A 26453-nucleotide genomic window follows, 5' to 3' on the forward strand; every position below is an offset into this window, starting at 1 on the left:
CCTGCTGTTGTTGAATGTTGTGAACTCTACAGAGTGCAGAGGAATGAGTTATGAACACTCGGTTATATTCATGTTAAACGTTTACAGAAACAGAAAAGACAAGTCGAACGTGATTCCACAGATCACACCAGAACACCAGAAAAGGTTATTATTTTATATTTATTGTTTCTGCACGCCATTACTGTTCATACGATACAATAATAAAACACAGAACATTAATATTACAAAAACTAAACAACCAAACGTCATCGTTTTTTACGTTCTAATTCATTATTTCATACTAAACGTGTCTCTAATCTGTCTACAAACCCCCCAGTGATGAGAAAAGTCCATCCTCTCCGTCTTCTGCCTGCTCCACCTTTCAGAAAATGTGTGCTCAAACAGGCCATTTGGAGATGTTCCCTTCATGACATCACAAAGGGCAGTAGCCCCTCCCCCAGGTGGGTGACTCCTCCCACAGCTAGGTGTTTGTTCTGCCCTCTGAGTCTGCCTTCTCACCGTAAACAATATGACATGGAGCGAGAAAGACCGAGACACCTGAGCCCTTCCAGAGAGGGGGCGTGGTCAGACACAGCTCATTTACATATTTAAAGGTACAGACACAGAAAGAGCCTGTTCTGAGCAGGGCTGAAATAGAGGGGTTTATAGACATGATCAAATACAGGATCAGAGTGGATTTAGAACAAGACACTTCACAAACATGTTTTGAGGAGCTCTGACACTTATTTGGTGCCTTGCTCAAGGACACCTCGGCATTACTCAGGAAGTGACCTGGAACCCTCCACTTCCCAACCTAAGTCCCTACAGACTGAGCTACTGCTGCCCCCTAAAAATGAATCATCACACATCACTAATAAAAAATTAAAAAGTAAACATGAATCCATGATTAAAAGTAAAGAAACAGAGTTCACATTATTAACACAAAGCTAAAGAAGAAGAAGACCCCCCCCCCCCCGACATCTCTCACTAATGGAGAGATGTCGGGGGGGGGGGGGGGGGGTGTTAAAGACAAAATAAATGTATAGAACAGTTTTGTGCTTTATCTCTGTTCTTTGACCAGTGCAAAAACAGGGTAATACTGCCACCTCCCGTCACATCCGGGTACTGCATGCAGTTGTTTTTTCCCCCACAATGACTCAATAAATGCTCTGACACAATAAAGAGTGGATCAGGGTGCATGCATGAAGACGTGTTTGGATGTGAAGGAAACGGCGACCACGTCTAAAAACATTCTCGGCACGTTGGCGCTCTGTTTGGACCCTCTCTGTTGCCGTAGCGGTGAATTATTATTATTTGATATTGTGCAGCGTAAATTGGAGCGGCTGGAGACCCCGCCCCTTTCATCCCGGTTCGGACGCATTTCCCACCAACTGTGTGCAGAGATGACGGCCAACAGCAGGTACAGGAGCCGCGCGCCCCGCTCAGGTAAGCTCGTGCAGGTGATTCATTACCCACCGCGCGACGTAAATGCCCTTTATAAAAAAATAAAATCAAGTATCGATTAATCCACGTGATGCTTCTGCTGGTGTCTCTCTGAATGTCTGTGATGATGATGCGTCTCCACGAACGGACCGATGTCTGCTGGAATCTGACTTCATGACACAGAGGATGCAGAGGTAAGGCACGCGCAGCAGACAAAGGTGTGTGTGTGTGTGTGTGTGTGTGTGTGTGTGTGTGTGTGTGTGTGAGAGAGAGGATTACTCCGACATTATTCCTTTGTTTTGGTGTCTCTGCCCTCCTTTTCTCCTCTTTACTGTCAGTGAGCTCGTCAATATATTCACATTATTTCAGATTTTAATTTATTTCGGGTTTCCTTTCGTTTTAAACATCTGTCCACATCTGCAAATGAAAGCTTTCAGTCGTCCTGAATCTGAATATGTCCAACCTTTCCTGCTTAACTGTGAAATGTGAAAATTTCCTCCACTTCTTCAGATTCTGGTGTAAATTGTCTTTAGGTCCTGACAGAAATGAATAACTCATGTTCTCTGAAACAGGAACAAAGTAAATCCATCATCTGTATCAGTTTGTAAGTCTGTAAAAACTTTGACCAATGTCTGCCACGAGGTACCAATCTGATGAACCAATCAGACGCCTCCCTGTCTCCCTGTTCGCTCTCTACCTCTTACCTGCTCTAGCTCACACTCAAAGAGCGTCACCGATGACTTTAGGAGTTTAAACTGTGAGTTTACTGACCGCTGAATGAGACATGAGACGACGTAGTTTCTACACAATGACAGAGATGAGCTGAGGTCCACTTCTGGAGCATGTAAGTGAGGGGGCGTGGCTTAAGAGGGAGCACAGAGGGGAGGGGGAGCAGACGGAGCACTGAGGGAATGCTACTTTCAGAATCATGCTGGTTTTAGAAAATGATCAACCCTGCCTTTAAATCGCTGTTTTGTGATGTTTTATAGACAAAATGATGGATAAATTGTGAAAATGTTCCTTTACTGTAAAAGCAGCTCTGCAGGATTCATCAACAGTGTAAAAAAAAAAAAAGGAAATTGAAATGTATTGACGTGTGAATTTAATCATTTTAAAGTTGCCAGAATGAAACTATCCCGTCTGTAAAGTCTTTGTAGAAACTCTGGAGTACCAACGCTCCCTCACCTCCCAAAGGTCTCAAAGATATCAAGACGTTTAAAGTGACGCTGAAATTTTTTTCTGACGTTAACGCTTCAAACTAAAAGATGTGACGTCTTCACACGTCGTTTTTCCTTTTTTTGAAATCGAGTTTACAGTGATGAGAGATAAACGTATCTCATAAGAGACGCTGCAATCAGAGGAATATTTGCAGTTTAAAAGCTGCAGGATGAATTTTCTGTCCTAAACTAATCGCTTCATGGTGATATGTGTGAACGTCTTTGTTTTTAAAGATGCTTAAGGTCAGAAAAAGAGCAAATATTCAGCGCTTATCATTCACTAAAAGCAGGAGTGGAAAAAAAGATGGGCTGTAGTATCCTGAGTCCTGCAGCACAGAGCGCGTTTGTCCCGGTGTGGCCTACATGCAGCATCTCCTCTCCGCCCTCACGCTGCACCCAGCATCTTTATTTTCAGATCTACATCCCTCCAATCCCACGAGCTGCTTCATGACTTTTTTTTTGCCTTCATGCTGCTTCACAGCTCGCTCGCTTGTTTTTTTTTTTTCCACGAGTATTTGGACGGCAGCGCTGAGTCTGAGTCAGAGCAGCGGACACAGACGCAGCAGTCTGATGTCTGTGTGTGGGAGTGACTCACTCACACATCCACAGACAAAACGTCAATGTGGAAGCATTACCTAAAAAAAAAACAACTCCTCCACACCTGCGTGCACGGATACCTGCTCGTGTGATTTAAACGGCTGCAGCGGCCTCGTGAAGAGAATCAAACTTGCACTTTCCCTTCATCTCGTGCACCGTTTGTCTTCTGTAGCTTCTATTCCTCCTCTTTCTATGTGTTCAGACGTACACATGGCCCCCCCTCATCCGCCTGCCACACTGCATTAGGAATACATGGAGAACCTCAGGGCATGTTCACGGTCCCCCCCCCCCCCCCTCCCCCATCGCCACTTCAATAAAATATGAAAGGACTCATGGGAATGTCCTACTAACACATCTACTCATCCAGGCCTGAGAGCTGTGAGGGGGGGTCTGACCCAGAAGGCGGCTCTCCGGCCTTTGTGATGATTTACCCGGAGTGCGACCTATATCTGACTTTTTTTTTATGTGTACAGATGATTACTCCTGAGTCAGCGTTGACTGAACAAAGAGATGCACGACATGACTAAAGTCAAACCAAAACATTTAGAGCGCCCCCTGCTGACTGGCTGCAGTACATGTCATAAGCTCCGCCTCCTCTATGTTAACAGATGGGACATTTGGCAAACTTTAAAATCAAAACTATCTCTCACATGTGTCTGTCTTTAAAGATATTTGCTGATCATGCTGATTTATGTCTGATTGTTATTTGGTGATATATAAAAAAGTATAACGTCATGATTGACAGCTGTGTGGACCAATGAGGCTCCTGCTTTGCTGTGTGCACCATATAATCAGCGAAGAGGAAGAACGATGAAAGGAAACGTAACAAACTGATGATAGAGGCTGCTGTTTAAAGTATGAACTCATAGAAGGCTAATTCCTCTTCATTTTTCTTCAAGGACTTTCAATGAAAAACTTTGGTTTTCACAGCAATAGAGTGAGTGCTGTCAGATGGGGCCCCCTTAGGGAGGTTTCCTACTGTCTTTGCAAAATTTGCACATTTTGAGCCGCTTAAGTTTGTAAGCCCTCTGGGGCCCCCTACTGGTCTGGGGCCCCAAACAGTTGCCTGCCTTGCCTGTTGACACGCAGCTCCTCTGGTCAGAAGACTGGAAAACAAATACACAAGCTCGAGTCCATTTCACCGTTTGCTGTACGCTCTGCCATCGACACGCAGTCTCTGTAGATATGAAATAACGTCTGATCAGAAAATCGAATCCTCTGTTGATGTCTTTAATTTTTCTTTTTTGTGTGTTTGATTGTTTGTAGGAAAAAGATTATGTCGGCTTTGCAACGCTGCCCAACCAGGTGCACAGGAAGTCGGTGAAAAAAGGATTCGACTTCACCCTCATGGTGGCAGGTAAGAAGTCATGAGGTCGCTTTAAAGTCCACGCTGACAACGTCTCATTTCAACTCATTTCACAGGTTTGATGAATGTCACATGGATTATATTGTTATTATGTATTATTACCGTCCCGAACGGGCCGGGACCGTCCCGTTTACCAGCTGTTACTCAAACAGAATCAGAAGGACTTAAAGGTTTTGTATCAGGACTGTCAGGGTTAAGATCCTGAGATTGTCATCCTAGTTTTTGCAGTGCGTCCAGCTGGCACACGTTGACCCAGTGTGCCTTTTTTTTGGTGAGAGGAATCGCTCTGATTGGCTGTTCAGCTAAGCGAATCAGTGCGCTAGAAGAAAAACGGAAGTGACAAAAGCAAGTTAACGACCTCAACTTCATTATTCTCGATTAGAAGTGTCTATAATACGAGTGGTGAGCGACAGCGGTGTGAAAATGGTCTTCTTGCATCATAACAACGGTTAGCCCTATGAGACCGGAGATTGGCTGCGTGCAGTCTGATCCGGGTTGTCTGGGTAGAGAGCCGTCAGGCTTATCGTCCTGCAAACCTTGACTGCAGATCTGTAGAAGACTGCCTTCGGTTCCTGAGTGCTGACGGGGTTAGGAAACGGTCTTCTTGGGGTGTCGTCTTCTTGGGACGCCCACTTCACTGTTTGGCATTGGCAGGGAAGATTTGGAAAGTTTTTCATGAGCGCAACCCACATACTCAGCTCTGCTGCTCTTCCCACAAATGCATGTTCCTTACACACTTAAAAGGGAAATAAATGGGCTTTCCAACGGTATAAGATTTATTGCCAAGAAGCAACAAAGATATAATCTACCAAACACAAATGTCCTTACTTTTTGTGCGATGTTCATGTCCGCGTTCTTCCTCGTCCGCTTCCTGGTTTCCCCTTTTTGGAATGACGATTACAGACTACCGCCCCCCACTAGCATGGAGAGTTATTTCCTCTCACGCATGAGCTGAATGTACGTGGTGGTTGGCCGTTGGCTGGAGTCTTTGTGGTGTGTTCAAGTGCAACAAAAGACGATGTGAGGCGACTGTCGAGCCTCGTTCTGCATAAAAAAGGACTCAAAGTCATTGTGATTCTTCAAAAGGCAGAAAATCACCACCACACCTCCGCACCCTCTCAGATTTCACAGGTTCAGTTTGTTCTGTGAACATTTGGACGATTTTAATATGAATCCTAAAAGCTGTGCTCCATAAAAAGTGGGTTTAATGATGCTCCGAATACATTTACTTAAATGTCAGAGTCATCAAAAGAACGACCCTGCAGCTGCTTGAAGAACACTGAGGGACAAACTGCACTTTATGAGCTGTATGTCCAATAAGAGCAAACTGTGAGGATATCAGATTTAACATGTTGTTGTTCTTGAATATTTCCTGCTGCCTTCTCACATCAGCTCGGCTTCATGCATCTGTGTCCACAGTGAACACTTAATAATATAATAACCTTTATTTATAGAGCACTTCAGGATGTTTCAGGAGTTTAGAGAATGTGTGAAAACAGTTTGTGTCTCCTAAAAGTCCACAGACCCTCAAACTCTGAAACACAGAACGTCTGTAAAGATCTGAACGAGCTAATCTGAAACTGTGTGTGTGTGTGTGTGTGTCTCTGTGTGTGTGTGTGTGTCTGTGTGTGTCTGTGTGTGTGTGTGTGTGTGTGTGTGTGTGTGTGTCTGTGTGTGTGTGTGTCTGTGTGTGTGTGTGTGTGTGTGTGTGTGTGTGTGTCTGTGTGTCTGTGTGTGTCTGTGTGTGTGTGTGTGTGTGTGTGTGTGTGTCTGTGTGTCTGTGTGTGTCTGTGTGTGTGTGTGTCTGTGTGTGTGTGTGTGTGTGTGTGTGTGTGTGTGTGTGTGTGTGTGTCTGTGTGTCTGTGTGTGTCTGTGTGTGTGTGTGTGTGTGTGTGTGTCTGTGTGTGTGTGTGTGTGTGTGTGTCTGTGTGTGTGTGTGTGTGTGTGTGTGTGTGTGTGTCTGTGTGTCTGTGTGTGTCTGTGTGTGTGTGTGTGTGTGTGTGTGTGTGTGTGTGTGTGTGTGTCTGTGTGTCTGTGTGTGTCTGTGTGTGTGTGTGTGTGTGTGTGTGTGTCTGTGTGTGTGTGTGTGTGTGTCTGTGTGTGTGTGTGTGTGTGTCTGTGTGTGTCTGTGTGTGTGTGTGTGTGTGTGTGTGTGTGTGTGTCTGTGTGTGTGTGTGTCTGTGTGTGTGTGTGTCTGTGTGTGTGTGTGTGTGTGTGTGTGTGTGTGTCTGTGTGTCTGTGTGTGTCTGTGTGTGTGTGTGTGTGTGTGTGTGTGTGTCTGTGTGTCTGTGTGTGTCTGTGTGTGTGTGTGTCTGTGTGTGTGTGTGTGTGTGTGTGTGTGTCTGTGTGTCTGTGTGTGTCTGTGTGTGTGTGTGTGTGTGTGTGTGTGTGTGTGTGTCTGTGTGTGTGTGTGTGTGTGTGTGTGTGTGTGTGTCTGTGTGTCTGTGTGTGTCTGTGTGTGTGTGTGTGTGTGTGTGTGTGTGTGTGTGTGTGTGTGTCTGTGTGTCTGTGTGTGTCTGTGTGTGTGTGTGTGTGTGTGTGTGTCTGTGTGTGTGTGTGTGTGTGTCTGTGTGTGTGTGTGTGTGTGTCTGTGTGTGTCTGTGTGTGTGTGTGTGTGTGTGTGTGTCTGTGTGTGTGTGTGTGTGTGTCTGTGTGTGTGTGTGTGTGTGTGTGTGTGTGTGTGTGTGTGTCTGTGTGTGTGTGTGTGTGTGTGTCTGTGTGTGTGTGTGTGTGTCTGTGTGTGTGTGTGTGTGTGTGTGTGTCTGTGTGTGTGTGTGTGTGTGTGTGTGTGTGTCTGTGTGTGTGTGTGTGTGTGTGTGTGTGTGTGTGTGTGTGTGTGTCTGTGTGTGTGTGTGTGTGTGTGTCTGTGTGTGTGTGTGTGTGTGTGTGTGTGTCTGTGTGTGTGTGTGTGTGTGTGTGTGTGTGTGTGTGTGTGTGTTTCAGGGGAGTCCGGTCTGGGTAAATCCACTCTGGTGAACAGCCTGTTCCTCACTGACCTGCACAAAGACAGGAAGCTGCTCAATGCAGAGGGTGAGTCATGGACCAATCACATCCCTCCGTTCTGTACCTGAGGTAGCACCCTCTGAAGCACCTGGCTCACACACGGCCCTGATTTATCTATTTTCTGTCCTAAAGAGCGGATCAGTCAGACGGTGGAGATCACGAAGCACACGGTGGACATCGAGGAGAAGGGCGTGAAGCTGAAACTCACCATCCTGGACACGCCGGGTTTTGGAGACGCTGTGAACAACAACGAGTGGTGAGTGTTTCGTTTATACGAGTGTGTGTGTGTGTGTGTGTGTGTGTGTGTGTGTGTGTGTGTGTGTGTGTGTGTGTGTGTGTGTGTGTGTGTGTGTGACTATTGGACAAAACAGAATAAAACAGAACTTAAAGAGATACTTCACCAGTTGAAACATGAATCTGTGTTGACTTTGGGTCATATATGTAGAAATGTGAAATACATTTTGAAGTTGGTGCCTTCTTGACCGAGAAAAGACAGAAAGTGTCTTTTTGGCTCATGTGGATGAAAGACACCAAATCCCAGAATGCACAGCACCGCAGGCCACTCCCACTAAGGTCCTCTAGTTCAGAATCTGAAATACTTTATTAATCCCAGAGGGAAATTCGATGGTTGACATACACTGCGGCGGGCGGCGGCTAGCGGCCAGTGGCGGCCCCAGCAGTCAAGACACAAGACCGGCCTGTCAGCAGTAACCGTCTCACAGCTATATTTATATTTTTTCTCCATTATCAGCTCTCTCCATAGAGCCTGTTAGCATAGCTTCCAAGCAATATGGCGGACGTTAAGTTTTGATTCTGGGAGTGAGTTCCCACCCACTGATCTGTGATTGGTCTGTAGCTTCAGTGGTCGAAAATATGAGGAACTAGCGTTGTAGTTTCACCCCGCTAACCACAACAGCGTCACTGGAAGCTCCTTTTCAGACTCAGAAATAGAAAGATTTCACGTCTCAGGGGGAAATGAGGGCGGGATGCACGACCATTCAGAAACACGACCAGGTTTCTAATGAGACAAAGATTAATGCTAACGGGTGAAGTATCCCTTTAACCTGATTCTATATTCCCCCCCATGAAAACCAGTGCAAAGTCATTCACAAAACAGAGAGATTGTTCCCGCTCATCCCTGACACCTTCTACTCTCGTTGTTTGTTTTGTTTTTGTTTATTTTGACAGCTTCCATGTAGCTAGCTAGCGTTAGCTCTGAGCTAACATCTCTGTCTAATGAATCTGGTCACTTACAAACCATCCATTAAATCTTTGTTCGTTATGATCTTTTTATTTGTTGTTGTTGTTGTTTAAAGCTGCAGTATTGATTTGATTTGCTCGCCCCTTCAATCATCTCTCTCTCTCTCTCTCTCTCTCTCTCTGCACCCCATGTATTGATCTGTAACCGCTGGGCGTCCATGTTTCCTCTGTGGGAAGCAGTTTCCTTTTCAAAGATCTTCATCCTGTTTATAGACATGATCAGATACAGGATCAGAGTGGATTTAGAACAAGAAACTTCACACACATGTTTTGAGGAGCTCTGAGATTTATTTACACTGAAGAGGAGGAGGAGGATATAAAGCCTTTAATGTTTGTAATAGTTTGAATTATGATCACGCTTGTTTCTCTGCAGCTGGCGTGCCGTCACAGACTACATCAACCAGCAGTTTGAACAATACTTCAGAGACGAGAGCGGGCTGAACAGAAAGAACATCCAGGACAACAGAGTGCACTGCTGCCTCTACTTCATCCCTCCGTTTGGACACGGGTAAAAACAACAAACCCTGTCACATTAGAGCCCGTTGTTCTTTAACAGTGCATGAGTTCAGAGCCTCAGTTAAAGATGGTGTCCTCCTGCAGGCTCCGCCCCGTCGACATCGAGTTCATGAAGGTGCTGCAGGACAAAGTGAACGTGGTTCCTCTCATCTCGAAGGCCGACTGCCTCACTCCGACCGAGATCAAGAAGCTCAAAGAGCGGGTAAGACCAGGAAACCACTGCAGCACGACGTAGATGACAAACATAACCCCCCGACTAACAGACGAGGTGACCCCCCGACTAACAGACGAGACGACCCCCCGACTAACAGACGAGACGACCCCCCGACTAACAGACGAGGTGACCCCCCGACTAACAGACGAGACGACCCCCCGACTAACAGACGAGGCGACCCCCCGACTAACAGACGAGGTGACCCCCCGACTAACAGACGAGACGACCCCCCGACTAACAGACGAGACGACCCCCCCGACTAACAGACGAGACGACCCCCCGACTAACAGACGAGGTGACCCCCCCGACTAACAGACGAGACGACCCCCCGACTAACAGACGAGACGACCCCCCGACTAACAGACGAGGTGACCCCCCGACTAACAGACGAGACGACCCCCCGACTAACAGACGAGACGACCCCCCGACTAACAGACGAGACGACCCCCCGACTAACAGACGAGACGACCCCCCGACTAACAGACGAGACGACCCCCCCGACTAACAGACGAGACGACCCCCCGACTAACAGACGAGGTGACCCCCCGACTAACAGACGAGACGACCCCCCGACTAACAGACGAGACGACCCCCCCGACTAACAGACGAGACGACCCCCCGACTAACAGACGAGGTGACCCCCCCGACTAACAGACGAGACGACCCCCCGACTAACAGACGAGACGACCCCCCCGACTAACAGACGAGACGACCCCCCGACTAACAGACGAGACGACCCCCCGACTAACAGACGAGGTGACCCCCCGACTAACAGACGAGACGACCCCCCGACTAACAGACGAGACGACCCCCCCGACTAACAGACGAGACGACCCCCCGACTAACAGACGAGACGACCCCCCGACTAACAGACGAGACGACCCCCCGACTAACAGACGAGGTGACCCCCCCGACTAACAGACGAGACGACCCCCCGACTAACAGACGAGACGACCCCCCGACTAACAGACGAGACGACCCCCCCGACTAACAGACGAGACGACCCCCCGACTAACAGACGAGACGACCCCCCCCGACTAACAGACGAGACGACCCCCCCGACTAACAGACGAGACGACCCCCCGACTAACAGACGAGGTGACCCCCCGACTAACAGACGAGACGACCCCCCGACTAACAGACGAGATGACCCCCCCGACTAACAGACGAGACGACCCCCCGACTAACAGACGAGACGACCCCCCCGACTAACAGACGAGACGACCCCCCGACTAACAGACGAGACGACCCCCCGACTAACAGACGAGACGACCCCCCCGACTAACAGACGAGACGACCCCCCGACTAACAGACGAGACGACCCCCCGACTAACAGACGAGACGACCCCCCGACTAACAGACGAGACGACCCCCCGACTAACAGACGAGACGACCCCCCGACTAACAGACGAGACGACCCCCCGACTAACAGACGAGACGACCCCCCCCCCGCTGAGTTTAAAGGAGACATATTATGAAAAATCCACTTTGTGTTTTGAACATATATGTGGGTAACCTGAGAGTCTACTGACCCACAACATGTGAAATAAACCATCCAGTCCTTTGTTTGTGGTCTGCAGAAGTCTTACAACACAGAGAAAAATGCTCTGTTTCAAATGTGCTCTCCTTGTGATGTCACAGTGGGATTCTGGTAAAAAAAAAAAAATCCCCTCCCCTCCCCTGGTATCTCCACCCATAGACTCCACCCCCAGCCTAGAGCAAAACTTTTGAGCAGGTCGGCCATTTTTATTCTCTACAGAGGAGTGATGTCTACGGGGAAAACTCGGGGGGGGTCATTACATTTAAAGAGACACACACACCAAAACGGAGCGTCCTGAGAGAGCTGGTTTATACAGGGTCACAAACCTCCTCTGGTGCTGGATTCATGTTATATTTTGACCAAAGCTCAGCACAGATGTTTCATTTAGACCACAGGGGACTGTTTGAAAAGGTGGAGGAGGGAACTGTTTGGAAAGGTGGAGGAGGGGACTGTTTGAAAAGGTGGAGGAGGACTGTTTGAAAAGGTGGAGGAGGAGGACTGTTTGAAAAGGTGGAGGAGGACTGTTTGAAAAGGTGGAGGAGGAGGACTGTTTGAAAAGGTGGAGGAGGACTGTTTGAAAAGGTGGAGGAGGACTGTTTGAAAAGGTGGAGGAGGACTGTTTGAAAAGGTGGAGGAGGAGGACTGTTTGAAAGGGTGGAGGAGGACTGTTTGAAAAGGTGGAGGAGGGGACTGTTTGAAAAGGTGGAGGAGGAGGACTGTTTGAAAAGGTGGAGGAGGACTGTTTGAAAAGGTGGAGGAGGGGGACTGTTTGAAAAGGTGGAGGAGGACTGTTTGAAAAGGTGGAGGAGGAGGACTGTTTGAAAAGGTGGAGGAGGACTGTTTGAAAAGGTGGAGGAGGACTGTTTGAAAAGGTGGAGGAGGGGACTGTTTGAAAAGGTGGAGGAGGAGGACTGTTTGAAAAGGTGGAGGAGGACTGTTTGAAAAGGTGGAGGAGGAGGACTGTTTGAAAAGGTGGAGGAGGACTGTTTGAAAAGGTGGAGGGGGGGATGATATGTCACCTTTAAGGGTAATGTTGTAGTTCTCTTCTTGCACAGCAGGGGGCAGTAAACACTGAATGAAAGCACAGACCTGTCAGTCTGCTCAGCATCTGTGTCTGCCGCAGAGTTTCATTTATCTCTGAGTTACTCTCACAAACACATCAACACTTACTCTGTGTGTGTGTGTGTGTGTGTGTGTGTCTGTGTGTGTGTGTGTGTGTGTGTGTGTGTGTGTGTGTGTGTGTCTCTCTGTGTGTGTGTGTGTGTGTCTGTGTGTGTGTGTGTGTGTGTGTGTGTGTGTGTGTGTGTGTGTGTGTGTGTGTGTGTGTGTGTGTGTGTGTCTCTCTGTGTGTGTGTGTGTGTGTCTGTGTGTGTGTCTCTCTGTGTGTGTGTGTGTGTGTGTGTGTGTGTGTGTGTGTGTGTGTGTGTGTGTGTGTGTGTCACAGCTGAGGGAGGAGATTGATAAATACGGGTTAAAGGTGTACCAGTTCCCTGACTGTGACTCTGATGAGGATGAGGAGTTTAAGCGTCAGGATAAAGAGCTGAAGGTGAGCGCCGTCATCACGCGGCGTTTATTGAAGAGATGTTTGTTTTTCTTTAACCTTTAAAACTGCTTCAAAATGGCCGATGCATGACTAAGATGGAAATGTGTCACGTCGCTGGATTTCTCCTTTTCCTCATCTGAACCCTTCCTGATGTGTTGTGATGCAGGAGAGCACGCCGTTCGCTGTGATCGGCAGTAACACGGTGGTGGAGGCTCGAGGTCAGCGAGTGAGAGGGAGGCTCTACCCGTGGGGGATCGTGGAGGGTAGGAACCTCTGTCTCATCGCTCTGCTGCTTTTTTTAACCCCACGCTGATAAACGGCGAGCGCCTCAGCTTTGATGTTTGTCTCGCCCTTTTGTTTTTTTTAACAGTGGAGAACCCGTCGCACTGCGACTTTGTGAAGCTGAGGACCATGCTGATCAGAACCCACATGCACGACCTGAAGGACATCACCGGGGACTGTCACTACGAGAACTACAGGTCCCAGTGCATCCAGACCATGACCAGGTAGCTGCTGTTTAATGTTTCACCATGTTATGGAGCAGGGGTGTCCAAAGTGCGGCCCGAGGGCCATTTGCGGCCCTTGAGGGGATTTTTTGCGGCCCGTGACTTCAGATGAAGAATCAGAAGATTTTGATTAAGATCGGCACATTATCTTATTTTTCTTTTTCATGTTAACAAGCGCTGAACAATATTCCTAAAATAGAAAATGTTCAGGAACATGTATGTTGTTGTTTTTTTAAATCTACAGCTTTTACTATTTTCCACATTTTTTTGTAAACTATGAAAAAAAACGTATGCAAAGTTTTTGTAAACAAGCGGACTGTTGTTTAACCATTTAATGACCTGAGCTAACTGCAGAAAGCTTTTCTAAAAACATGAACCACGTTACAGACTTGATTCTGAGGAAAAAACAAATAAAGTAGAACGAAGAAATCTAAATATTTGATTTCTTTTATTAAAGGGTTTCTTTAGCGAGCCTTTTCATTCTGATCTACAAAGTCTTACTATTTTAAAAATTATATTTTAAAAAACAAAACCTGTAGCCCGCGAGCGATTCTAACACGACTATTTTGGCCCGCAAGAAAAGAAGTTTGGACACCTCTGTTATGGAGCTATTATTGTGGCAAAATGATTTGAATATGTGTACACAGATCCACTGAGCTCATTACTGAGCTGGATGTCGTGGGTGCAGTTTTAATGAGGAGGCTGCGATGGAGGGTCCATTATGTAGTTTGTGTTTTTGAAATGTTTTCCCTGTTCAGTGCGGGCAAAGCTGTATGCAGCCTGTGAGCCTGAGCTCAGGGCAACAAACCCCACTGATGTGTTTGCAGATCGTCACACACACATTTGCAGATATGTGTGTGTGCATTTGTGGATCTTGCACGGCAGGAGTGTCGCAAAAGTCACATGTAACATGACAGCCAATGGAGAGGCCCGCCTCAGTTGTAAGCGATCATTTGTGTTTATTTTCAGGATTTACAGCTGAAAAAGTTCACTGACATTAATAAATAAGTAAATATTTTGATATTGGTCTCCATATTTGCAGATTAGTTTACACAGATCTGTGTACGCATATTCAAATAGTTTTGCCACAATAATATCTCCAACGGGTCTGTCACTGTTACTGGTGTTCTGATGAGAACAAACATATAATTTGATATAATTGGAGCTTTTTGGGTTTGATCTCTTCAGATCTAAACTGGTGGAAGGAGCCAGAAATGTAATCCTCTGTGGGTCATTAGCATGCTAACAATGTTACAATTCACTCAGCAGACGCTTTTATCCAAAGCGTACATCAGAGAGTAAGAACAACACTAATCCATTCATACACCACCACTGAAGCAGAGGGAGCAATGCAGGGTTAAGTGTCTTGCCCAAGGACACATAGGACATGTTGCTCAGCTGGGGATTGAACCCTCGACCTTCTGGTTGAAAAGCGACAAAACAAAGACTCCAAACAAAAGCCCCCAGCCCTCCATAACCCGTTAGTTTCCTCCCGACGCCTGCTGCCTGAGAACATCATGCACACACCCATGACAACAACATACATTATCAGAATCAGAATCAGAATCAGAATCAGAATCAGAATTAGAATCAGAATCAGAATCAGAATCAGAATCTGGGTTTATAAGTACATTTACACATAAAGGAATCTGACTTGGTGTATTGGTGCTAAACAATTAAGAAGGAAATAAAGCAGAACTAACAACAACTTAAATAATACAGAATAAGAAGATATTATAATATATAAAATAGAATTTAAAAATGTTAAATATAAAAAATTAAAATAAAAAAACACAAAACAAAATTTTACAGACACACACATTTTTTCTTATTCAACGTTTTGTTTTGTTTATTTCTGTGCCTTGGTCTCCAACCCCAGAGTCCTCTGCCTCCACTGAACCCCCCCCGACCCCTGGATAGAAAAGGACACAAGCCCTGAACTTTCCCAGCAGGCTCCTGATCCTTTAGCCTTAGCCAGTTAGCTTAGTTTAGGAGAGGTGAAGTAAAGTCCAGCTGCCTTTGGATGGAGCTTCAAGTTGACCTGGATGACTGACAGCCTCCACAGACAACAAGGTGTTAGGCATCTCGCCGTGGGTGGATCAGAAATGACACAGAACACTCTGAGATTTTTTGGCTTTTAATGGACTGATAATCTGCCAAATTATGCAAATGTATCAGAGTGCTTTGAGAGATGTTATCATCACAAACGGCTCTGCACGTGGAGGCTTTAAATTCGTTGCTGCTGAGAATGGTTTTTTTTTGTTTCTCTGAGTCTGTCTGAGCTGATTTTCCTCCTGCAGAGAGAAACAACCTGCCGCTGTCATCCATCATGTTTCTCTCTCTCCTCCCTCAGTAAGATGAACGCAGATAAGCGAGTGGAGAGTCCCATCCCCATCCTGCCTCTGTCCACACCGGACGTGGAGACGGAGAAACTCATCAAACTGAAGGATGACGAAGTGAGCGGAAACACTTTTTTTTATAAGACTGTAATAAACCTCAAACAGTGAATAATGCACGGCAGCAGGTGTTACATAACCAAGACGCTGATTTCAAATGATGGCCCCATATGTGAGATGATGTAATCGGTCTCTGATCCCCCTCTCTTGTTTCCTGTCATTATCTCTCTCTGTGCAGCTGAGGAGGATGCAGCAGATGCTCCAGAAGATGCAGCAGCAGATGCACGAGCAGGACCTGTGACCTCGGACGGCGTTACATCTGGGATCGTTTATTCAGGAGACACGATCGACCACAGGCTCAAAGCTTAAATCCATCCCTCCAGGAGACGTGGGGAGGAACTAGTCACCAGAATCTTAGAATAATACTCACATAGTAATAATCATCGACTGACAGCATGCTGGAAGATGAATTCTCACCTAATTTAAATGTTTCTTTTTTTGCATTTGTTTTTTATACAGTCTTTAGCCAAGTGAGTTGTAGTTAGGCAATAGAGATTAGTTTGCACTTTGTTACCTTTAAACCACAGCAGACTTGAAATGCTGAGTGAGACTGAAGCACCTTAGCCTCTGTTCCTTTGAGTAGACGATGCACTGACCGTGTGGACACCTGCTGTGTGTGTGAGGAGTTTTGTTATTTTCTTTCTTTATTTTTTATTTTACAGGGACATTGCATATTAATAGACATTTAGGTAAATATGCCAGAGTTAGCCAAAAGGCAAATTTTCATCTGTTGTCCCTGAACAGATTTTACAAAAGGCTCCCTAAAAAAAACCAAATTCAAACATCACTAAAAGTTACAAAAATAGAAATATCATGACAGTAATGAAGCAGCCACAGGAGGAAATACATAAAGCATGCAGGATACACATAAAGCAGCATTTGGTTAATATAAAAAATGTATCTCATGCAGGACAGACGTGGAGCAGCAGACATAACAATGTACCAACCCCCCCCCCCCCCCCCCCCCCCCAAGCTGAAAATGTCCCTGATGGTTTGCAACTTTTGGTTTCAGTTGTGTTTGCAAACACTTGAAGACGTGTGTGTGTGTGTGTGTGTGTGTGTGTGTGTGTGTGTGTGTGTGTGTGTGTGTGTGTGTGTGTGTGTGTGTGTGTGTGTGTGTGTGTGTGTGTGTGTGTGTGTGTGGACGGTTCAGATGAGTTTCAGTGAGTTCACTTAAGAGACTGAAGCTCGATTTGAGATCTTTTAAAGACGCTAAACCAGAGTACAGCTGCTCAATGCTAATGGTCATAGCACGTGTCGCTAAAAGTCGTGCTAATGAGCCGTGCATTAAAGACTTTCATGAACTGAGACCAACATTTAAAAAAAACAACCAATCAGAGCGCTCATACTCGCTGCTGAACTCCACCAGATCGCCCGTCCGGTCCGTCCCAGCTTGTCGGTCCGGACTCGTCTGCAGCAGATACACAAGGATTCTAGTTTTTGCTGGATTCCGGAGCACAGCGCATCGATTTACCACAGAGCAGATTGAGCGGGACAGGAAGTCAGACACCGGGACAGGAAGTCAGACACCGGGACAGGAAGTCAGACACCGGGACAGGAAGTCAGACACCGGGACAGGAAGTCAGACACCGGGACAGGAAGTCAGACACAGGAAGTCAGACACCGGGACAGGAAGTCAGACACAGGAAGTCAGACACCGGGACAGGAAGTCAGACACCGGGACAGGAAGTCAGACACCGGGACAGGAAGTCAGACACCGAAACTGACCCGCTAGAAGCACTGAAATCTAAAAACAAACAACAAGACAAATTCAAGCAAGTCCCCTCTTCTAGAACTCCTCCAGAACAATGACCTTGTTAGGAGGTGACACTCGCATCTGGTGGAAGCTAACAGTTAGCTACTTCATGAGCTACAAACCATCAGCCTCTTTAGCGTGCTGCTGAGTGAATGTTTGTGCACATGCTAACGTCTTACGAGAGACAGTGAGTCAGCATGTTCTTCTGCAAAAACATAACTGACAATCTCATCCTTAAATGAAACCTTTAATCATGAATTACCTGAAAGAAAACCCCACAGCGAACAGACATCACTAAAGCCATCACAGGAAGAGTTCACCTGAAAACAATCCTACGTATGCTACGTATGCTACGTATGCTACATGTATGCTACGTATGCTACGTATGCTACATGTTTACTACACGTGTGCTACGTATGCTACATGTTTACTACACGTATGCTACACGTATGCTACACGTATGCTACGTATGCTACACGTATGCTACGTATGCTACATGTTTACTACACGTATGCTACGTATGCTACATGTTTACTACACGTATGCTACGTATGCTACACGTATGCTACGTATGCTACATGTTTACTACACGTATGCTACATGTTTACTACACGTATGCTACGTATGCTACGCTAGTTCAGTGTTTAAAGTGTGTTTGAATTGGTGTGCATGATATGTAAGAATATTTTTCTCCATCTCAACTGTTACAGATCGTACAGATAAAACACACACACACACGCACACACACACACCTCATAACACACACACACACACACACACACACACCTCATAACAGACACACACACACACACACACACACACACACACACACACCTGCACAGAGTAGGATCCATATCAGCCTTAACGATAATCAATCTGAGTAATAATAAGTTATTTTGTGAAGCCGTGTTTCTGAGTGTTGTACAGTCAAACAAGAACAAGAAATAATAATGAGTTCATAATGTAATAAAACGACTGTTTTCATCTGGACGTGTCTGTTTTATGTGTTTAATGCTGTAAAGTTAGACATTTTAACATAGAGCTCTATGGGGACTGACTCACTGCAGGAGACAGACTCTAGTGGACACTGGAGGAACTGCAGCTGTAAAGTTAGACATTTTAACATAGAGCTCTATGGGGACTGACTCACTGCAGGAGACAGACTCTAGTGGACACTGGAGGAACTGCAGCTGTAAAGTTAGACATTTTAACATAGAGCTCTATGGGGACTGACTCACTGCAGGAGACAGACTCTAGTGGACACTGGAGGAACTGCAGCTGTAAAGTTAGACATTTTAACATAGAGCTCTATGGGGACTGACTCACTGCAGGAGACAGACTCTAGTGGACACTGGAGGAACTGCAGCTGTAAAGTTAGACATTTTAACATAGAGCTCTATGAGGACTGACTCATTGCAGGACACAGACTCTAGTGGACACTGGAGGAACTGCAGTTTTTGGCACTTCTGTGTAAGATTTAGTTCTTAGCCTCAGGGTTTCTACTTGATTTGTCTTTAATTCTTTACTATTAATCCAATTTTTGGACAATAATCAAATATAAAGACATCTCGTGAGCAACATTGCTTTCCTGGGATGAAGGAAGGGGGGGGGGGGGGGGGTGTTGGGTGGGCATATAAGTCTTCCTTCAGGGCCCCCAAAACGCTGAGACAGGCCCTGCTGTCTTTTTTTTCTCTCCACCTACTGTTGTAAATATTTTCATGCTGAAGGGGGCTGGACGACCCCAGCTGCTGCCAGCGGTGCAGCCCACCGTTTGTGTCCGTGTTTCCGCCTGTGTTTCCACATGTAATTCCCTGAATGGTGTCGATACAGGTTGCGTAACTTTATTCCGCAGATCAGCAGCCTGTGTGTCGCCTGTTCGAGCTCGGATCAGAGGCGGGAATGGAGAGGAGCGAGGAGGAGCAGAATGAGAGCGGCTCGTCCCAACAACACAGCACGATGTGGAAACAGTTCCAAGCCAAAGCGAAGCCGCTGCTCAGCCCCAAGCTGGGCTCCAGAGACCCGGAGGACAAGAAGGAGAGGTCGAGCTGGATGTTCAAGAAGATGAAGAGGAAGGAAAACGTCGTCCTGGACCGGGTGATCTCCTCCTCACAGCCGGACCTTATCTTCTCCTCCCAGGTGGAGGAGGCTCAGCTCTGCGGCAAAGCGGCGGCCAGCGGCTCCAGTGCGGGCCGGGAGAAGCAGCAGGCTCACAAATCCGGCAGTCCGCTCAAATCCACCGTGGCTCATCTGGTGCAGTCCCATCACAAGAGCTCCTCTCTGGGGTCTGCGTGTCTGGAGAGGCTGGCTGAGCCTCCTGGCGGCAGCAGCGGCAGTGGAAGTGGCAGCAGCGAAGGAGGCGACGCGGTGACATCTGCCGCATCTGCAGAAGCACCGCTGGAGAGCAGAGAAGAGCAGCCGGTGAGTTTACCTGTTTAATGCGCGATGTTTCTTTTAATATATCAAATTGTCTGCACACATGGGCTCAACCGATTACGGTGTGATTGGTTAATCGATGACTGGACACCTTTGAAGGTAAGTTTCGGTGCATCTTGCCGCATTTGCAGCCAAAGCCTAAAAACAGACGATTTATTGCAGGGTCATTAAACAAAAATGTCATTAAATAAATATATTAAACTTATAGGCTTGTTCAAGAGAGCTGCCACTAAGAACTATTTCCTATTTGCTTCATTAATCGGTCAATTATTTTCTCAATAAATCAACTTTTAAACGGTGATGCGTTCAAATGCTCGTTTTTCTGACCATCAAACAAGGAGACTAAAATAGGCTATATCTACACTAAAACATAAAGATAAACACGATGAGAGGAACAGGTCACAATCTGGAACCAGAAGGCCGAACTTTGTTCTCAGTAATCAACTGGAATGATTAACGCTTATCTGTTGCACAACTTTTGATGGTTAGCCAACTAATCATTTGTGCTCTTAAAGTTCTCAGTTTGGTCTTTTTCTTGGTGTTTAAGGCCCAAATATTACGCCGTTACTAATAAATCAAAGCTAGACAGAGTGGGGTGCCGGATGGTCTAGCGGTTATGTTGGGTTCCCTGTGTACGGAGGGTCTCTGCAGCTTTGGGTCCTAATCCCCCCCCCCCATAAAAGATAAACAACTTAACATCATGTAGAAAAAGGAAGCAAGCAGACAGCCTGTTTGTTTGTCAGATGATTGACTTCACTAAAGAAACTTAACGTTTTGTTCCATAAGACAGAAAGGGGAGAGGGTTAGAGTGAGGGTTAACCCTGAGGGGCTGCAGGAGGAGCCAAAGGAGGATAACAAACTATTGCTCTGAAAAAGTTACAATCATTCGTTCTTTCAAAATGAGGCAAACTTGATTTGCAACAAATCCCAGACCTGCATTGATCCAGTGCAACATAATAACTTGATTTACTGGGCTGTAAAACGAGTCCATTAAAGCGTGTAACACTTCATTTATTAACTCATAGGAAACAATCACAGTGTTGATAAGAAGACATCACATCTCAGAGGAACTGCATGTCCAGTGATCATAAAAGTAAAGATGAGTTAGGGCGCACTCACACTTGGCCCAGATGTCCCCTGTGCTCACACCGCTCCAGGACTAACCGGGCCTGAGCACGGTTACCTCTTGTACATAATGTATTAATACAACACATGCATGACTTTATGTTATTATGAAGCGTGCTCAGTTTACAGGACAGGACGTCCACACATCAGAGAACATGACTCAGCTACTTTACTGACTGATGTCAGTCAGATACAGAACACTCTGGGATATCTCCAGAATGAAGGCTGTCCACGTTGTGTACCCGTGCTTGTGCTCGTGCATGAACTGTACCGTCCCAAACACCTCTTCAAAGCGTGCCAGGGCCGAGGAAGTGTACCGAGCATGATCATGGTTTGGAGAACTCACTCACACTAAACTGGACTGTAGGGGTGAAGCGTCTTTAGGCACGGTGCGGGTTGCATCGTGTGAGTTCGCCCTAACAGTGATGATTCAATTCAGAAATATGAAAGAGGTTTGATTCTTCCCACCCTGAGGTGTGCACAAACACACAGGTCATGAAGATATTTTGAATATGTAAAATGAGTTTTCAGTGATATGTAATAATTATCTGCTGAACAGAATTGATGTTATGCATCTCTAGAAATCAGTTTGGTTCGATGTATTGAGCTGATCCTCTGAGATGATTTCATAAAAAGAAGCTCTGTGATTCATCCTGTGGCTGTAATCGAAAATCCATACACACACACACACACACACACACACACACACACACACACACACACACACACACACACACACACACACACACACACACACACACACACAGTAGTCTGTAATGTACTGTCAACTGTATATAGAGTGTGAATATTAATGTGGATGACCAGGCCGCCTCAGTAACCAGTTTCCTCGGGGGTGGGGGGTGGGGTGGTGGAGGGGGGGGGGGGGGGGGGGTCACTCACATGTGACGGAGGAGGCTGCACATGTCAGCAGAAAGAGAAACGAGTGAGCAGGTTACGTGCAGAGACGGAGCATCAAAGAGCGGGGTTTTTTTTATTCCAGTCATAAAATAGAATAATGAACCCTCGGGGGAGACAGGTTTTTTTTTTTTTTTAACCAAGATAACTGGCACATGTCCAACGTTTGTTTGAAGAGGGGAAGTTGAGTTGTGTGGTTCTGTTTCAGCAGAGAGAGAGGTGCTGCAGGAAACGAGCGCACGGCCTTCATGTCAGGATGGATTCAGTCAGAGAAAGTGACTTTGACGAGCTCCTGAGAGTCATGAGATCAAGAGTCAGAGAGGGTGACAGCATCAGTGGGGGTTCTAGACCACTTTTACTGAGGGGGCCAAACGGGATCCAGTTGTTTTGTCAGAGGGGAACATTAAACCAGGCTAAAAATAGACAAAGATGATCGCTTTAAAATAAATATATATATTATGCCAAATAATAGCACGCATCATTAAATACCATGATTTATATTTGTTTCAGAAACAGAATTTAATACTAGATTGTGAGTCCGGTTGTTGAGTCACTGTGTATGTGTTTTGAGGGGGGCTCTTCCTTTTGGAGGGGTGGCCACAGGGGGACTAAGCTCAGTGTTACAGGGGCACTGGCCCCTGTTGGCCCCTGCCTAGAACCGCCCATGGAAAGCATGAAGCAGAGAGAAGCTTGAGCCGCTCTGCAGAGTCTCCTGTGTTTCCTCTTTGTGTTTCTGTTTGTAATTGGAGGAGACGAGAGATAAAACATCTTTGTTGAGCTGGAACCGGCTATGTCTCCCTGTGTGTGTGTGTGTGTGTGTGTGTGTGTGTGTGTGTGTGTGTGTGTGTGTGTGTGTGTTGTGTGTGTGTGTGTGTGTGTGTGTGTGTGTGTGTGTGTCTCCACCTGTTCTGACCTGCATGGTTCACATTACAGAGCGCTTGTGAGGTAGTCTGTGCAGCTGTGTGAGAAACAGACTCAGTGACAGTAAACACGAGGTGTTATTGAGTGTTTTCTGTAATCAGACGTGGGCTGCTCGGGGGGAGGCTGCAGTTTAATAATGGAAGTATCTGATTGGCTATTGAAGATGTGTCACAGGTGGAGTGGAGCAGACTGAAGGAACACCTTGAGCTTACATTTAAAAAACTCTTGGTAGAACTGGAGGACGCCCCTTTTCTTAATGCGTGCAGTAGGGTTGTTCTTACTGATGATGCAGCTACTATGACGTGGATTACTGAAAGATAAGATAAGATAATCCTTTATTTATCCACAACGGGGAAATTTACACAAACAGCAGCAAAGAGCAAAGACTGCAGACAAAAAGTGAACACAGTACAATTTAAAGAAAAAAGAAAAATTAAGAATGTACAAAAAAATAGATAGATACTAAAGAATAGATTAAAAAAAATTAAATAAATAAATAAATAAATAAGTAAATAAAATAAAATAAAATAAGGACAGGGTGATTAAACTCTCCTTTGTAACCTCTTTCTCTAAAAGTGTTTTTTGTTTTCCTGATCACCGGAAAGTTTGCGTGTTCTTTTAAATACTGCGGCGCCGTCACCATCTGGTATTTCTTTGCTCACCTCTAACTGTGCGTTTCTATTCCCTCTGGTGTTTGGGTTGTTGTTTTGCAATGAAGCTGATTTGTTGAGGAATGGGACAGTTTTTCCTTTATTGACTGCACAACAGGTCATCCAAACACACACAGTCAGCGGTGCATTTAACCCTTTGCGTGTGTTTTGTGAATTACAGGGTGTCATTTGATGTGATGAGTTGTTGACCTCAGACCTTTGAAGCCCTTTCCCTTTACTGAGCTCAAGATCATTTTCACATTTAATAAATTGTTGCCCATTGGTTACATTGCTTTGGAAGGGGAATTCTTCTTCACTTTAACAGCCCAAGCTCATTAACACCGGCCCGCCTTCTGCACCTGTCACTGACCTCAGACCCGGGTCCAACCTGTCAATCAAACAGTACCTCTGTGAAGCCCTCACCTCGACTCTGTGGACTGCTTATTCATCTTTTTAGCCTTTTCACACACACATACACACACACACACACACACACACACACACACACACACACACACACACACACACACACACACACACACACACACACACATAGAGCTAATCTTCAATAAATGAGTGGCTTCTCAAAGAGAGAGAGACAACCTGTGGCGTCTGCACATCCAGAGAAGCAGAACATAAAGTTCAATCATCACTGAGGTGTGCAGAGCGGTGATCAGAGAGCGTCTCCTCTTTCACAGATGATCAATGTCTCTGTGCTCTTCAGATGGATTGAGTCCCCTCCTATTCAAATTCAAATTCAAACTCAAATTCAAAAAACTTTATTTGTCCCCGGGGGGCAATTCAAAGGCACACAGAGCAGTAATTTAACAACAGTGCAAATAGACGAAACATTTTAACCTAAATATAAAGTGTCAATTTAAATACAACTTAAAGCTTAAACTTAAAAATACAAAATATAAAAGAGTAGATATAAGTGGACAGTGATCGGACTAACAGATGTAAACAGATGTAAACAGAACTATGTGCAGTAAACGAGAAATAGATATATATAAACAGAACTATATGCAGTAAACGAGAAACAAATATATATATACAGAGCTATGTGTAAGTAGGCAAATACTAAATGATAAGTTATGAAGGTGCATAATGGGACAACAGAACTAATATCTCCAATATAACTGTAAAGGTAAAAATGAGATAAATAAAGTGACCGTAGTGCAATGATGGATAAGAAACAACAGGAATAAATTATCAAGAACTGTATGAATACTGATATAAAAGGGATAGAATAAAGTGATGTAGTGCATGAGAGCAGATAAAGCAGAGGCAGTTCAGGTGCATGTCAATATAAAGGAAGTTCACAGCTGAGAGTCTGCATTGGGTGAGAGGTGTTGGTGTCTGTTTGGGGGGGGGGGGGGGGGGGGGGGGTTGGGAGTTGAGGAGCTGGACCGCCCTGGGAACGAAGGTTGCTCTTCTCCTCTGTGTCCTGCAGCAGGGACAGCGAAGCCGGCGTCCTGAGGGGAGCCTGTCTTATATAAGAGATGTGTTTTGTTTCCTTTAAAGTATCAGAGATTCAAACACCTTAAAGACCTGGTGTCCAAACAGTTTCAGGTGATGGAGGTCAGCTCGTCATAAACAGACTGAATCCTCATCGTGGGAACTTTCAGCGCAGTATTTTAAGAACCTGACCTCGAATCTGTCGGTCACCTCACAAGACTTTCCTCTCTCTCCTGTCAGTCAGGATTAATCCACTACAGGAGGATTATAGTGAAGCTCCTCCTCCTCCTCCTCCTCACCTCCTCCTCCTCACCTCCTGCTTCCTTCCTTCGCTCAGCTGAAACTCGCTCGCTGTTTGTTTTTCTCTGCAAATCTGGATCTCTCCTGGAAATATCCTTTATGTTTCTCCCTCCACAACGTGTCCCGCGCCGTCGTTTCTCTGTTTTTAAGAAGATCCTTCCTCCCCTCTGAGATCTCTTTGCCCCTTCCTCTCCCGGCCTGTGTCCCCCCCCGGCTGCGTTCTCCTCGAACCCTGGATCTCCTCATCAGCGAGGGCCCGGTGGTGGCAGAGTCCCGTCAGGCCATTCGAGGGTTACTTCGCTGCGGCTCCTACGATGAATCTTTCTCCCTGGCCTCCACGTGTGGACGGCTGCTGTCGGTGAGTCATGTTGATCTGTTGCTTGTGATCGTGAACCTCGACCTGCATTTGATCAAATATCTGGGCTGAAAAGATGAATAAGCAGTCTGCAGAGTCGAGGTGAGGGCTGCAGTCGTCTTCTCTGCTCTGACGCTTCACTGAGGTACTGTTTGATTGACAGGTTGGACCCGGGTCTGAGGTCAGTGACCGGTGCACAAAGTGTGTAACCTTCTTCACAGTATCAAAGTTTAGAGCCTGGATTTAAAAAAAAAAAAATGTCTTTTATGTTTTTTATAGTCTGGCCACTCGTTTGGAATAGAGACATAAATCTGACGGAGGGACATATGTTTGAGTCCAAATAAGTTGTCATGCTCACTCAGGTCACCATGTGGTGGACTCTGAAGCTTCAGTGTTTATCCAGCTCTGCATGGGTCTGTAAACCTTTCTGTGTTCTAACCTCTCTCCATTTTTCAAAAGCATCTCCAATATTGATCCTAGTTTGAGCACGTTTCTGCTCGTGGAGCTTATTAGAAACATGCAGAGGCTTTTTAGGTCGGGTACAATCACTTCTATCTGAACCACTTCTCTTGACCGCTTCCATCACTGCAACACCTGTTGACCTGATAACTGCTCTCATATCTGACAAACAGAGGGGCGTCCAAAACGGCCGTGTGGTGGCGTGTCTTAAAAGCGCCTACCTTCTCTGGTCCAAACAAATCCAGAGCATTCAGGAGCAGAATCTAAAGTTAGAAGGAGGACATACTGGCTGCTGCATTGTTGTCAGAGAAGCCAGCACTTCAACATAACATGTTTCCTTAATGATCAGAGAGTAAGATACCTTTATCATCTCACTCTCTACACATCTCATTGATTGGTCCTTAAGGCAGACATGTTTACAGTTCAACAGGAAGTTTATGC

General features: G+C 45.9%; 2 protein-coding genes and 1 long non-coding RNA gene across 10 annotated transcripts in view; 2 read left to right on the plus strand and 1 right to left on the minus strand.

Moving 5' to 3' along the window:
- Positions 1-1150: 1150 nt before the first annotated feature.
- Positions 1151-16597, plus strand: LOC110004187 (septin-5). 2 transcript variants are annotated; one of them, XM_020659736.3, is made up of 12 exons: positions 1154-1425; positions 1606-1616; positions 4503-4593; positions 7546-7632; positions 7738-7861; positions 9239-9373; positions 9466-9583; positions 12580-12681; positions 12845-12941; positions 13049-13184; positions 15538-15640; positions 15819-16597. In XM_020659736.3, the coding sequence occupies exons 1-12, from the start codon at positions 1182-1184 to the stop codon at positions 15879-15881; spliced, it is 1311 nt and encodes a 436-aa protein (XP_020515392.1). In that variant the 5' UTR covers positions 1154-1181; the 3' UTR covers positions 15882-16597. The 2 variants fall into 2 exon arrangements, with proteins under 2 accessions (XP_065822038.1, XP_020515392.1); XM_065965966.1 differs by lacking the exon at positions 12580-12681 and having other exon boundaries at positions 1151-1425.
- Positions 16598-16676: 79 nt separating this feature from the next.
- On the minus strand, positions 16677-19153 carry LOC136183230 (uncharacterized). The gene is made up of 2 exons (XR_010669049.1): positions 18183-19153; positions 16677-18148 (listed from the first exon to the last, which is right to left on the minus strand). It is a non-coding gene; the product is annotated as an uncharacterized lncRNA (long non-coding RNA).
- LOC109980230 (multiple C2 and transmembrane domain-containing protein 1) overlaps positions 19137-26453 on the plus strand; it is a gene marked incomplete at its 3' end in the record, with an annotated part of 30969 nt that continues 23652 nt past the window's right edge. For 6 of the 7 annotated variants that reach the window (XM_065965958.1, XM_065965959.1, XM_065965960.1 and 3 more), the window contains 1 exon segment: positions 19137-19814. In XM_065965958.1, the coding sequence (XP_065822030.1) occupies positions 19296-19814 (519 nt within the window). 7 annotated transcript variants of the gene reach the window in all.

Source organism: Labrus bergylta, chromosome 17 (assembly GCF_963930695.1).
Source record: "Labrus bergylta chromosome 17, fLabBer1.1, whole genome shotgun sequence".
Lineage (NCBI taxonomy): Eukaryota > Metazoa > Chordata > Actinopteri > Labriformes > Labridae > Labrus > Labrus bergylta.

What these genes read in the sequence shown, in the direction of transcription:
- LOC110004187 (XM_020659736.3), top strand. Translation starts at nt 1,182, where the DNA reads ATGAAGACGTGTTTGGATGTGAAGGAAACGGCGACCACGTCTAAAAAC. An exon ending in ATCCCTCCGTTTGGACACGG is followed by an intron (nt 9,374 to 9,465) that starts GTAAAAACAACA and finishes GTCCTCCTGCAG; the next exon opens with GCTCCGCCCCGTCGACATCG. An exon ending in TCAAGAAGCTCAAAGAGCGG is followed by an intron (nt 9,584 to 12,579) that starts GTAAGACCAGGA and finishes TGTGTGTCACAG; the next exon opens with CTGAGGGAGGAGATTGATAA.